The sequence below is a fragment of the Astatotilapia calliptera genome, chromosome 16 (genome assembly GCF_900246225.1).
Source record: "Astatotilapia calliptera chromosome 16, fAstCal1.2, whole genome shotgun sequence".
Classification (NCBI taxonomy): Eukaryota; Metazoa; Chordata; class Actinopteri; order Cichliformes; family Cichlidae; genus Astatotilapia; species Astatotilapia calliptera.
The window spans coordinates 19,410,835-19,425,423 of NC_039317.1; the positions used below are offsets into that span (position 1 = coordinate 19,410,835).

General features: G+C 42.3%; 3 protein-coding genes across 3 annotated transcripts in view; 2 read left to right on the plus strand and 1 right to left on the minus strand.

Annotated features, from left to right (window-relative positions):
• The window catches only part of LOC113007353 (neurabin-1), a 28,043-nt gene extending 24,704 nt beyond the window's left edge, over nt 1-3,339 (plus strand). Inside the window, 3 exon segments of the mRNA XM_075410352.1 lie at nt 19-135; nt 1,012-1,200; nt 2,187-3,339. Coding sequence (XP_075266467.1) covers nt 19-135; nt 1,012-1,200; nt 2,187-2,345 — 465 coding nt within the window. The 3' untranslated portion in view covers nt 2,346-3,339.
• Nucleotides 3,340-3,900: 561 nt separating this feature from the next.
• Nucleotides 3,901-9,671, minus strand: pdk1 (pyruvate dehydrogenase kinase, isozyme 1). Its single transcript, XM_026143807.1, has 11 exons — nt 9,160-9,671; nt 7,964-8,105; nt 7,790-7,861; nt 7,516-7,700; nt 6,577-6,666; nt 6,392-6,469; nt 6,195-6,271; nt 6,000-6,098; nt 5,763-5,873; nt 5,294-5,407; nt 3,901-5,189 (listed from the first exon to the last, which is right to left on the minus strand). Exons 1-11 carry the CDS (start codon nt 9,266-9,268, stop codon nt 5,049-5,051), a joined length of 1,218 nt encoding a protein of 405 aa, XP_025999592.1. The 5' UTR covers nt 9,269-9,671; the 3' UTR covers nt 3,901-5,048.
• Nucleotides 9,672-10,185: 514 nt separating this feature from the next.
• Nucleotides 10,186-12,536, plus strand: nup62l (nucleoporin 62 like). The gene is made up of 3 exons (XM_026143805.1): nt 10,186-10,397; nt 10,514-12,046; nt 12,139-12,536. Exons 2-3 carry the CDS (start codon nt 10,520-10,522, stop codon nt 12,295-12,297), a joined length of 1,686 nt encoding a protein of 561 aa, XP_025999590.1. The 5' UTR covers nt 10,186-10,397; nt 10,514-10,519; the 3' UTR covers nt 12,298-12,536.
• The last annotated feature ends 2,053 nt before the right edge of the window (nt 12,537-14,589 follow it).

The following is a 14,589-nucleotide window of genomic DNA, read 5'->3' on the forward strand; positions in this document are numbered from 1 at the left end:
TGTTTCCACTTGTTCCAGAGTTTTTCAGTCATAGATGATTCTAACCCTGCCAGTCCCAGTTCAGACATCTCTGGGTTAGTTGCTGAACCCAATCTGTCTGGGCGCTCACACACTTTAATCTTCTCTTCCAGCGAGGTGAGTGCTCTCCTTGTTGCACAGTCACAAAAGCCGTGTGGGACGCCTTGATGCTGCTGAAAGGGGACATTCTCAAGCATGCTCTTTGAGCTTCGCCCTCCTTTCATAGTACAGATTAAGTCATGAATGGAGAGGGAATATAAGAGAGCTGCATGTGTGCCTGTTAAATCTTTTTGTTTTGTGTTACAGTGAGTCTTGTGGCTTAGCTTTTTCTGTTAGCTGATGTTAATAGTTTGAACTTGTGCAACCAGTGCTTCGTTTGTTGTTTTTTGTTTTTTTACAAGCTTTGGCAGCGCACAGAACCTTGTTGACTGCTCCGCTGCCTGTTGAGTGATGTTTCACTGTCTGTTTTTTCTGATGTCGTCAATTCTTTTCAGGTGTCTCAGGAAAACATAAAGACATTGACATGCATCAGAGTGTTGTTGGTACTTTGCTGTCTTTGCACGCTTTTGTTTTTCTCTCTGAGCTAGATTAGGAAATGCAAATCAACTCGTAGGATATGTCCTTTTGTTGGCTTTCTTCGGGTGTCTCGACCAGCTCATAATTCCTGGCAAAATTTTCTCACCTACACAAAGTTGCAATTTTAGCTTGCTGACATTTTTAGATTTGTTGCTCAACACCCATCACTATACTTTGCATTACACAAGGCAACACAAGCCCATGGCATTATTTAGTCGATGAACATGAACTATACATCTTTATTCTGTATAATGTATTTTCCCAGCATTTCGAGTCATAATCTTTAAAAAAAACAAAAAAACAAACAAACATGTGGCCCAAAAAAAAGGTGGTATAAGGGTGGTATAAATTCTTTGCTGCTCTAACAGAAGCAACAGTATGAGGATTTTAATATTTGTTAATATGTTTCCTCTGCAGACTTTGGATGACGAACCAGCAGCCACAGGAAAAGAGTACCAGTGGCAGAACCGGCCAGTGTCTGATTGGACCAATCAACAGGTCTGTCACTGGTTGATGGGCATGAATATGGACCAGTACACACCCGAATTCACCGCTAAGGGAGTGGACGGCCAGCAGCTCTTACACTTGGACAGCGACAAATTAAAGGTAAAACACAAAATTCAAATACAGCACTTACAAATGAGTCAGTGTTGTAGATTGATCAAACAAAGTTTGTTATAGAAAAAAATCTTCAGTCAGGTCAGCCTGTGACTGCCACCTTGTGGCCAGATTTAGGTTTCACATTTCTAACGGGTGTGGGGTTAAAGTCATGTCACGAAGCGTATTAGTCAGACTGTGGTGTTTATAAGACTAAATATTTGTCTGATTTCACTGCTACATTTGCATTTCATATAACACAAGTTTGAAACTAAAATATGTTAAAAGTATATTAAAAAAAGTTGTTTCTTTGTAAAAGGGCAGCGTTAGAGCTGATTCAGACTTCTGCAGTGAATCTTTGTGGAGCCTACGATATAACCTGTGTAAGAGGCCAACATCGTGGACAGCATTTATGGGGGTGGGTGTGTGGCATAAATGCCTTGTGGTCGTCACCTGGTGTTTTATATTCAATGGCAGCTCATAGAAAAAAATAAAACTCCAGGACTTGTTTCCCTCCTGGGTCCTCAATCTTTGATGTGGTCAGGTTTTTGTTCCTCAAGCTTTCCCACTTTACATTCCCTCACATGCATCCTGGTGGTTTCAGCAAACCTTCCTTTAAACATTTGCTGGCATATAGTCCTTACATTGAGGTAATGATTGTTATTTACTCAGTGATAAATTCAAAAACTGCTGTGAAAAAGTAGTCCCTAGTAGCACAGGAGAGGTTTGCAGTGACAACACACGGACGGCATCAATTTCTCCATACATCCACAGTTAGCGCTGTCTCTCTACTAAACATGTCAGTTTGAAGATCCCAGGGGTTTTTTTGTGATATTTTCTGACAGTTAACGTAATTAAATTGTGATGAAATAAATGGTTTGAAATGTCCTAATTTTGAAATGTTTCAGTAATGGTATGGAAAATGTGGTGGAATTATATTTACCCCAAGTCTGTGCTTGATTTATTGATTTATTTTTAATTTTCTTTTCTGTCAGGCACTTGGAGTGACGAGTCAGAGTGATCGCTCAACCATCAAGAAAAAGCTGAAGGACATGCGGAAGGCCCAAGAGAAGCTGGAGAAGCAGCGGGAGAAACGAGAGAAGGAGGTTCGACGCAGTGCAAAACTGCCCCTGTCCAGTGACTCCGTCTGCTGAGGCGGCTGCTGAGGCGTCACTTCGGCGATTATGCATTGCATAAAGTTTATCAACATCACAATCCGGAGAGAAATGTTTTGTTTGTTTGTTTTTAAAATAACGTGACATTGTCCATGCCGGCAGCCACAGAACATATCCGTGCCAGGAGCAGCCCTGTGCTGTGATTTATGTTTATACTGTTTGTTTTCTCCAAAATGCATCATCAAAATCAAATTTTAACTCAAAGATGGCAAACGTCAAAACGTTTTCCAAAAAAGAGATCCTAGCCTTTTTACCACTAAAAAGTCAGAAGTGATAATTATTAAAGTCTGTATTGAGACATAATGTAGTTCCTGCAGATCATGCACACATTTACCTATCGAAGTCAAATGTATACTGATTTTTTTTTTCTTTTTTTGTTAAAGCATTTTATATTTTTTCTAAAATGATATGCCCGTTTCAGTGTTGAACGGTTAATGTACAGCTGGATAAAAGCACTATATTTGTCTTTTAAGCTTCAAGGGGCTACAAGGTTTTAAATGTATAAATGAGTTTTATACATGTGCCTATTAACTGCATATCTTTTTTTTTTTTTTTAATTTTTACTTAAATATCATTGTTCATTTTATATTATCAAAAATTTTCTACTAAGTAGAATAGCTAGGCCATCATTTTTGCTGAATGGAAAAGCAAAAAGAAATCAAGCTGGGACAAGGTGAATGCTGCTCTGCTGTCCCCAAGTCTGTGTCGTTAGTGATGCTCCATGTAAATACAAACAGCGTGCAGGTCTGCTACACGTGCACCTCACTGGTCCATTAAACAGCTTGTGACAATGACTTGTGCGATGCGGGATTTGAGGTCTAAACAGTAAAGAGTTCACCGCGAAACCGAAGTGCTTCCTTTCCTCTCGAGCATGACTCCACGTTGCGTATCGATTGAGACATTGGACTGCAACCGCAAAATCAGAGAAATGTTTCTTGGTGTATGCAACGTCAATAAACTAATTTTCACTTTATGTGGCCTGTGTGCTTTTATGTTGCTGCTCTTTCAAAAAGCAAAGCTTGTATGCACAACAGTCTCAGGGTTAGCTTCACAGACCTGAGTCAAAACCCACCCAAGTAACGAGGTGAATATTCGACTGATTGCTTAAGATGTTGCTACAGCTTTTATATACAGCTGCAGACTATTAAAGTCTGCTTTAACCAGATGTCAGTGATGTTGCTCATCTGGCACACAATTCACAGGTGAGTGTAAAGAAAGTGATGTTATTGTCATCGTTGGTTTGCTGTAGCTGAGGCAGCTTGCAAAAGTCGTATCCAGCACTAATTTCATTTGACTAAAAATAGAGGAGTGAGTCTTGAGAAAGTAAAGCCATTTTTCTCTTGGACTCAGTTTGTGTGAAAACTTGTTATGAGATCACTGTGTGCAAGTCCAGTTACATTCTGACCAATACTGTCAGAGCAATAACAAACGCCTCATCGTGGCAGCACATCAGTCAATTTGCCGGATGAGTTAAACATGTGACATAAGCCTCGATCCAGCAGACGTGTGGTCTAAAACTAAAAACAGGCAGTAGTCAGTGTTTGTAACAGTTTATTGAAACTTTTGCCCCACGGCAATGATTTCATATCTGATGCCTTCAACAGTCAAACTGCTGGTGTTACAGTTTTAATTACATACTTGACAGAAATCAGTGATCACAAATAAACAAGTTTGTCTCACCTCGACTCTGCATGCACAAAGCTATTTTAACAAAAGTAATTATCTGGAAAATAACCTACTATACTGAACATGATCCACTCAGACAACTGCAGATAGTGTAACATGGAAAACAAGGACTTCTGTCAGTTTAGCTGAATGAGCCCAAATAATACAACCACAGCACTAAAATACTGTATTAAGTTTCCTTATAGGACACAGAAGAATCATGTGGAAAAGAGTTCAGGGTTGTATCTTCTTTTAAAGCATAACAGAAAACCACAAACACTGACCCAATAAACCACACCAGCTGCAACCCTCCCAATAAATACCCCCAACATTCTCAAGCTAGCATGTAAAACAAGTGCAATACAACAATTTACAGACAGCAAATCAAACCTTTTTTCCATCACGTTACTTTAACCAATACCCTGTTAGAAATGCCCTAATAAATAAACAAAAGAAACACGAGAAGTGCTTAGAAGACAGCAGCTTAACAAAAAGCAAAGCTTTTAATTTCACATCAGCTGTGCTTTTCTTTCAAAGTAACAGACTCCACAAAAACAGGGGAGAGAAACTCTACGCACAGATAAACTGTAACAGGAGAAACTAAAGTTCACCGTAATTAAACCAGACAAAGGAAAAACTTCAAAGCAGCAAAGCAAACTAAACTTTTGCTGATACCTGTAAGGACAACCTCACATAAGAGCTTTAATACATTGTCCTCCGACCCCGATGGCATTGAACCCTGCAGACCGCTTGTTTTGCTGAGACCTCTGCTAATACAAACAATACAACATGGCTTTTAAGTCTTATTCTTAAAGCATCACAAAAATTATACGTGTCCTGATAAACGCATCAGGTGATCATAACAAAGCCATTGTTCCATGTGGATTATATGGCACTAAAACTTTGTTCTATTATTCTTTAAGCTTTGTTTGTAAATAGCTGAAGGGTTTGATGTAATTACTGCCACACGCTCACACATTCGGTTACGTCTCTTGCGCACTTTCATTTACATTTGATCTACAAGCTACGAAATGTCGTCATGTCCTTTGGCTCTTTGCTCGGGACGCACCAGTCGTCTGCCTCGTGGATGGTGTTGTAGTGTTTCCAGGCTGACTTGTTGTACACCGGGAGCCTCTCGATGGACTCTGTGGATAGTGCCTAAAACGTGATTGAAGGGGAAAGAAAAAAAAAAAAAGATACTTTAGGAATGTGCTCTTCTCTCTAAAAGAGGCACTAATGCTGCTTCTGTGAAACTAGGTTACCCGTATGTAGATCACAGCATCGATTCCGTAACCCTCCATAGAATACAACTTGAGGTCTCCTTGAAAGTAGCGAGCGTACAGTCGTGAGATGGGCAGGCCATACCCATAACCAGCCTAAAGAGAAATGAAGCAGAGTTCATCCAGATAAAGTCTGAAACAACAGAGCAGCTCCATGACAAAGACAGCATTCACTGGAACAAAGTGACTGGCTGTGGATTTTCTCTGGAACATAGGGTAAAATTGCAGCAGTGCTTTTTGTTTTGATAGGTGGGACGTGTGAAAGCCCTGCAAAAGCCAAGTATGTGTGTCGAAAAGGAACTCTAGAACTTCAGGGCGTATACGGGATAGCTGGATACCTACCCCAGCTGTGGAGACGCTGGTACAGCTGTTTCCATTTTCAAACACTCACTGATTGATTTCTCTTTGACACTGATTCAGTCACTAGTGATGATAAATTAGGAGTATTCACCAGAGGAGCAGCACGAGATCCGTCGATGCTGGGTCTCGGAGCAGTCGAGTACGTGTAGGTGAACAGCCTGTCGATTTTACGCAGTGGCACACCACCTCCACGGTCGCTCACCTCACAAAGCAAACAGCATGAATAAACACAAGCTCCTCCGAAACGTACACAAAAACCTGAAGGAGTTTTCAATGCCAAGTTTGCTGCTTTAACCTTTACTGTACAGGAGTTTATCTGCACATTTACCTTGACTGTGAGATCTTCAGTTCCCAGAGCAACCTGTGTATGGATAGAAGGGTACTCCATGGCATCTCCGTATAACTCCATGGTGGCCCTCATGGCGTTCTGTGACAAGTGTTTATCCAAATGTTTAACATTGGAAAAGAGATATTTTGAAATATAAAATGCTGACATATATGAAGACAGGCTTTTAAAAAGCACCTTATAAAGTTCAAACACCATGTGATACAGATGAGATGGAACATAGACCATGGTGACAGGTTTCCCCTTCTCTTTGGCTATCAGGACAAACAGATGATTGGAAAACATTTGATTACGTTACAATTCATTCATTAACCAGTTCAAAGAGCGGCATCATTGAAACTGTTTGTGTTGTTTCTTCTAACTACATAAATTACCATTGAATTCCTCCAGGACCAGCTCAGGAGAGTTCATGTAATACCGATCACAAAGGTTTCTTGCATTTTCGTAGGCATCTACAAGGAAGTGGTTTGTTTTTGTTACATGGCGCTTGCAAACTGGAAGAACAGCATAGATTAACACTTTTCTCCGGCATGTTTCTATAAATATAAGAAAGTCTCACCTCTGATAACCTCGCTGACCCGACAGTGTGGATCAATACTGCCAATCTGTTTGGGGTGTGCAGGATTCACCTTCCCTCCAAAGAGCAGAGCTACAGAAAAAACACACAACATGAACATTGTGAAGTCTTAATACTTACTGATATTTGTCTCTGTAAGTTCAGGGTTTCATGTGAGACCTTTTGATTAGAGCTAAAACAAAACTGATGAGCAGTACCATCCTGAGGGGACCTGAGCCGTAACGAGTTCTTCCAGTGTCGCCATATGCAGGAAATTCTAATAAAAACTTTGGTTGAAATTCCATCCACTCATTGTTTATCTGGGTTCAGGTCACAGAGTCCACCCTAAGCAGATATGCCCAGACCTCCCTCTACCCATCCACCTCCTCCAATTTATCCAGGGGGACATTGAGGTGCTCCTAAGCCAGAAGAGAGCCATAAACTCTCCAGCGTGTGCTAGGTCTCTTCCAGGGCCTTCTGCTGGTAGGATATACCTGAAACACCTCATGCATTGATTAGGTATCCTGGTCAGATGCCTGAACCACTTGAACTGGCTCCTTTAGATGTGGAAAAGTGGAAACTCTACTCTGAGCCCCTTCTGAATGACTCACAATATTTAGCGATGTCCAAAATAAGCCATATTTTATTTATTTATCTACAATGTTTTTATAGCGTAGCTTTACGCAAGTGAGCTTGTTTTGGTCTTTGCTGTCTGTAAATAAAACACAAGTCATTTAGTTTTCGTGCAACTGCCAGAAAATGACACTGGGTGGGGTCTGTTGATTCCTGGTTTACTGTAGCAGGAGTTTTAAAACGACACAGACAGCCTGAAACCTCAGATATCTTCTCAGCACAGAAGTCTGGCTCCTGAACCCAAGGGCTTTCATTTCCAAACAAGTACAGCTCAGCAATCACATTACAAAAAATACAACATGTGCTCACTGTGCTGGTTGAGCAGCATCCTGATGGAAATCCTGCTCATGTAGAAGCGATCCAGAAAATACTGAACATTCTGGCTGACGATGGGATCTGTGCCGTACGCCTCCTTGTACTCCACAACGCCCTGAGCCATGGTGGGAATGACATCATTGTGGCGATTTCTGATATTTATCACAGCATCTGTGAAACTAATTGAAGACATAAAAGTTAAGGCAATGCGTGAAAAGAATCTGCAGGAATAGATGAGCTGTTGCAGTGGTTAAAAGAGGAAACCTACTCATATGTGACTTTCTCGTCGTCTGCATTTTTGTCTTTGAACTCGAGAATCTCCTGAAGACTCTGCATGTACCTACATGGGGGAAAAATTATCTTTTTGTATTTCACAGACTGGCAAGAGTTAAATACTGTTAATTCGTTAAAATTAAGTGGAAAAAAAGGAGAACCTGCATACCAGCTCTGGACCAATCGGACTGATGGCGTCCTCAATAAGTTGTCTGGCAGCAAGTTAATTTCCTTCATGATGTTGGCCAGCCTCACAGGTAACTCCTGTCTGAGGAAGTTGAAGGATGTTTTCACACATGCATTTTCTGAACCTGAGAGAGAAACAAAAGGCACATTTTTTAATAATTTTGCTTGAAAAATGGGAAACAGGTGGAGCAAGCTACTGAACATGTGCAAAGATACATATAAATACAAATATACAAGGCAAAAAATGTACTGGGAAACTGGAATACTTGGGACTGTCGGCCATTTGGTTTTGGAACTGAAGAAGCCTCTCCAATGTGAGGTGAAACGTCTTCAAGACACTTATAGAAGTCCAGTCACTTTCTTTCCCAGCTCCTTAAACTACCATGAACAGGATGACTGAGAACCTACAAAGACATCTGCTGCAGATAGTTTTTAGGCCTGGCACTTCTTTTTTGCGCCCTACTTGTCCAGTTTCCAGTTTAAACAAATGCAAGGATTACTATGAACACTAATAAAGTCTGGTCCTTAGAAGCATTACTCAAATAAATCAACACTTTTGCACAATCCTGTAAATGTAACATGATAAAAGTTTTTCCATGTCACCCACTTCTAGTTAGCATCAAGGCTGGATTACATATCAGATGCAAAACTACCCCCAAACCATTCAGGCTCCATAACCTCTTATAACTGTAAACCTTCCATAGTTTCAGCAAACTGGACCATTTTCAGTATGAAATAGAGAAAATCAACCAATCAATCAAGGGCCTAACATTCACTCTTACATTCAAGTCTTCAAGCTTGACTTACACAGACAGGGCATATATCCCATTAGTCATGTGTTAAGAGATACTTTAAAATCCCTTCCTGTTTAATACGAGGAAGTGTAATAAGGGGAGGCTAGATGATTTTAAGAGTATCATTCGTCTTGTGAAATACATCCTTGTGGTATCAACTACCTTTACATCACAGAAGGAAAAGCCTGTGTTAGGACCGTTTGTGTGGCAGTTATCCTCGGTTTAACTTTACATTAGTTTGTTTTTTCTATTTCCATATAGTTTCCTGGATGTGTATGAATCATACACGTTGTATGATGATTCTCCTTATTTTAGGGCAGAGTATCGTTAACGATGTAGTAAAGCATTATGTTAGTAAATATCTACTAGTCTTGCAGCTTCTTACCAAAATCCAGAAACTGCTTCATTGATAGAGGGGATGGTGAGAATTTGGAATAGTAGTCGATGTCCTTCCCTATGGACACGCTGCTCCTCAGAAACCTTAAAATCCTCATGCTGGCACGTTTTGTATTGCTTCACTTCCAGCTGTGACTGCTGCTTAATAAATAAATAAACAAGCGGTACTCTTTTTTTAGGTTTAATTGCAATTAGCATCCACAGCAACAGAGCCTAGCGAGGGCTGCAGCTTGGTTTGCTAATCTGTGTTGACACAAGCTTGTTAGCTAACCTTAACAGCCTGCCAACACACAAGTAATTAATGATTTGTTTTTTCGTAATTTGGTGCAGTTTCAGCCTCCATTCTCAGAGCTTCGGCACTGTTTTCCTAAATCGCCTTTTACTTCAGACGTAGAAAAGACGTCAGAAAATTGTCACCGTGGAAAGGAGAGCGTGCGGCCAGTAAATTCAAAGACGTCACAGCGACATCAAGATAAGCTACCTCTTCAAGCAAACTTTATTGACCAAAATTTGGTGTAACGTTATAGCTAAACGTTACACAGCCAAACTGTTAACGTTGAAAAACAATCGAGGAGTTTTTCAGAAGTTCCCGTGAAGTTTGTGAACTGGCTTCTTGTGGTTTTGAAGCAATTTTTTGAGTTAAACTAACATAGGCGTGTGCAACAAAATAGAACAATATTCGTTTTGCTCTAGAAAACCGTTCTAATAACGCGCCTTCTTGTTACTTAGAATTATTTGTATCTTAACTTTATAGAATAATGTTCATTTTATGTAACTTTCGATTTTGGTGGGAAGCAGCTCGCACTGCGTACAAACGTAAAACCTCTTGTTGTTAATTTGGTCTTTGATAACGTGAGCGTCCTAATCTCCGACGTATGTCTGCTAGGTGACAAGCCAAACCAATCAAAGTTTGAGTTGTCTGAAATTATAATTCTAATTGGTCGTTAGACCTGCCAATATTACTAAGAAAGGCGGGTTGTACTCCGCTAGACAAAATACAGGGCAAATAAACAGCTTGTTTTTCAGGCCAACTGCCGTCATTTCCTTTAGTTGACTACTGAACTGCCTACTTGAAAAAGTGTCGAGGCAGCTGGCCACGTTTTTAAGAAGGATATGTTGCCAGTTTTCTATCGTTGTTACGACTAAAGTGACATTAAGAAGGGTGTAGTCAACTTTATTAGACGCCAACGTCTAGAAAGCCGTCGTAAAAGAGAAGCCGATTCTTCGGTAAGTTCCCCCTGGTCTGTGTGTTTGTGACCCGCCAAAAGCTAAATGATTCAGCGAGGAAGTAACCATTTTGTGCGTTCGTCGATTTTAATAATGTTATTTTTTTTATCTTTAAGGAGAAAATGAGCGGCGCTTTCACCTTTGGGCAGCCCTCTTCGGGCTTTACTTTCGGAACGCAGAAAACCACAGCCCGCCCGGCCCCGGCCCCTACCACCGGCTTTGGACTGACAACGTCCACTCCTGCAGCCACCGGAGGGGGCTTCACTTTCGGCTCATCCATCCAGACCCAGAGCACTACCAACCCCACCGGTGGTTTCAGCTTTGGCACCCCAGCAAAGTCCACAGCAGCCGGCGGGGGTTTCTCTTTTGGGGCACCCACCACAGCCTTTGGAATGAATGCAGCTCCTCCAACCACAACAGCAGCTTCAGGGTTGACTTTGGGCTCCACGGCGACTCAAGCAGCAGGGTCGGGGTTCACTCTGGGTGGAGTTTTGTCTGCGCAGACCACCGCTACTGCACCTGCAGGAGGGGGCTTCACCTTTGGAGCTGCATCTCAGGCTCAAACCCAGCCTGTAGCAACAGCCGCACCAGCAGCCTCCACAGCACCAAGTGGCCTCTCATTTGGAGGGTTCAGCTTCGGAGCTACCAAGGTCCAGGTGACATCAGCGGCAGCCTCCACCACCACAACCAACACCAGCACCACAGGTGGAGGCTTCAGCTTCGGCACCAGTGCTCCCTCCAGCCTTGCCCAGCCAACCTCCACCGCCGCTGCTGCTGCTGCTGCCGCCGCTGCCGCCGCTGCCGCAACAGGACAGGGTGGAGGGTTTACCTTTGGGATTAAACCGTCATCAACCCCAGCTCCTCCTGCATCCACCCAGGCCCCACCATCTTTCGGGCCTTCTCTCTTCGCTCAGCCTGTCACAACAGCTGCTGCCACAGCTGCAGGTCCAGGCTTCGCTTTCAATGCCGTTTCAGCTTCAGCAGCAAGCACATCCACAGCAACAACCACGGCTACTGGTGGAGGTTTGACTTTTATGATCAAACCTCTGGTTCCAGCAACCACCACATCTGCCCCCCCCTCTACCGCTACAGCTGCAGCCTCCACGACAGGTACTATTACAGGCTTCTTGCTGGGAGCCAAAACTTCATCGATCACAAGCACCACGACAGCTGCTTCAGCCACAACCACTGCCAGCACCACCAGCACAGCTCCTCCAGTGATGACCTATGCCCAGCTAGAGGGGCTCATTAACAAGTGGAGTCTTGAGCTGGAGGACCAGGAGAGACATTTCTTACAGCAGGCAACTCAGGTGAATGCCTGGGACCGCATGCTGGTGGAGAACGGAGAGAAGATCACATCCCTCCACAAGGAGATGGAGAAAGTGAAGCTGGATCAGAGGAGGCTGAACCAGGAGCTGGATTTCATCCTGTCCCAACAGAAGGAGCTGGAAGATTTGCTCTGCCCCCTCGAGGAGTCGGTAAAAGAGCAAAGTGGAACCATCTACATGCAGAACGCCGACGAGGAGCGTGAAAGAACATACAAGCTCGCTGAGAACGTGGACGCACAGCTGAAGAGGATGTCGCAGGACCTGAAGGAGATCATCGAGCACCTGAACACGTCCAGCGGCCCGGCTGACACCAGTGATCCGGTAAGATGACGCCTCCGGTTTTTGATAATCGATAAGATTAACAAAGATTTACTCACGTAATTCATGTCTAATTTCCTTTTTTTCATCATCAGCTGCAGCAGATCTGTAAGATCCTCAACGCCCACATGGATTCACTTCAGTGGATCGATCAGAACTCTGTTCTGCTGCAGAGAAAGGTCGAGGAAGTGTCCAAACTTTGCGACACCCAACGAAAGGAGCAGGAGAAAACCTTCCGGTTAACATTCGACTGATCTGCAGTAAATACTTTTACTTGTGTGCTTACATTTTTACTCTGTAATCAGAGGTGTCATCAGGGCTTTAGATGGTGTAGATCCAACCTTCATTACTGTTATTTTGAGTTTTCTTGGTTGCATAAAGATTGATATTTTCAGTGCATTTGCCTTTAGAGTAGTGAAAAGGATCCTCTCTTTCTATGTCAATTGTTATGTTTGTTCTAAAAAGTCTGATTAAATAAACCTTTGGAATGGAAGTCTTTTTTTTGTTTTGTTTTTTAATTATCAAATCAAATCAAATCACTTTTATTGTCACATCACATGTGCAGGTACATTGGTACAGCACATGTGAGTGAAATTCTTGTGTGCGAGCTTCACAAGCAACAGAGTTGTGCAAAATACAATAATGTAAACAAGCAAAATACAAGAATGGCTACATCTGAAACTAATAAATATATGTACAATATATAATAGTATATGCATTTCTGGATGTGTATACTAAATATTTTTCTACGTGTGTGTGTACACATATGTTACAAATTAAATAGAGTAAACAATAAATAAAATATATAAAAAATATACAGAGTTGAGACATGTGCAAAACAGTGGGCATTAAATACAAAATTATTTTCTGTGTCAGAGGGAGTGCTTTGTTCACATATCCGGTGCCCCTGTAATAGCTGAATTACAGCTAAGCATATATATTTTGATAAGAGAGGTGTGGATGGAATTGATTTGTTCTATTTACAGATTTAAGTTTGTGCAGTAAACAAAAAAAGCAAACTGTTGATGGACAAATAAGGCAAACATGAACTTCTACCATGCCACCTTCTGGTGCAAACAAGCCATATCTCTTATTACTAAAGATAACTGTTTTTCAAAGGTTGTCAACATGGCACGTTGAACAGGCCACATAATACTTGGACTGAAATGGATGCAGGATTTGTTGCTTTTTATTTTGTTAGACTGGCAGCTGAAACTTTTTGCATCAGTAATCATTTCCTGCAGGAACCATTTGGTGATACTCAAAGCGCTTCCATCACAAGGATCAGGGTCTAAATTAAGTTTCTGGGACTTCATTAAAGTGCTATTTCCCGATTTTGGCACTTGTTGGTAAGTCGGCTGGCTTAGCCTCTAGCGCAGGGTGTCAAACTCATTTTGGTTCATGGGCCAAATACAGCTTAAACTGGCATGTACAGTGGGGCAAAAAAGTATTTAGTCAGCCACCGATTGTGCAAGTTCCCCCACTTAAAATGATGACAGAGGTCAGTAATTTGCACCAGAGGTACACTTCAACTGTGAGAGACAGAATGTGAAAAAAAAAAATCCATGAATTCACATGGTAGGATTTGTAAAGAATTTATTCGTAAATCAGGGTGGAAAATAAGTATTTGGTCAATAACAAAAATACAACTCAATACTTTGTAACATAACCTTTGTTGGCAATAACAGAGGTCAAACGTTTACTATAGGTCTTTACCAGGTTTGCACACACAGTAGCTGGTATTTTGGCCCATTCCTCCATGCAGATCTTCTTGAGAGCAGTGATGTTTTGGGGCTGTCGCCGAGCAACACGGACTTCCAACTCCCGCCACAGATTTTCTATGGGGTTGAGGTCTGGAGACTGGCTAGGCCACTCCAGGACTTTCAAATGCTTCTTACGGAGCCACTCCTTTGTTGCCCGGGCGGTGTGTTTTGGATCATTGTCATGTTGGAAGACCCAATCCTCTGCTGTATCATCCATGTGCTCTCTGGCAAACTTCAGACGGGCCTGGACATGCACTGGCTTCAGCAGCGGAACACGTCTGGCACTGCGGGATTTGATTCCCTGCCGTTGTAGTGTGTTACTGATGGTGACCTTTGTTACTTTGGTCCCAGCTCTCTGCAGGTCATTCACCAGGTCCCCCCGTGTGGTTCTGGGATCTTTGCTCACCGTTCTCATGATCATTTTGACCCCACGGGATGAGATCTTGCGTGGAGCCCCAGATCGAGGGAGATTATCAGTGGTCTTGTATGTCTTCCATTTTCTGATGATTGCTCCCACAGTTGATTTTTTCACACCAAGCTGCTTGCCTATTGTAGATTCACTCTTCCCAGTCTGGTGCAGGTCTACAATACTTTTCCTGGTGTCCTTCGAAAGCTCTTTGGTCTTGGCCATGGCGGAGTTTGGAGTCTGACTGTTTGAGGCTGTGGACAGGTGTCTTTTATACAGATGATGAGTTCAAACAGGTGCCATTCATACAGGTAGCGAGTGGGGGACAGAAAAGCTTCTTACAGAAGACGTTACAGGTCTGTGAGAGCCAGAGATTT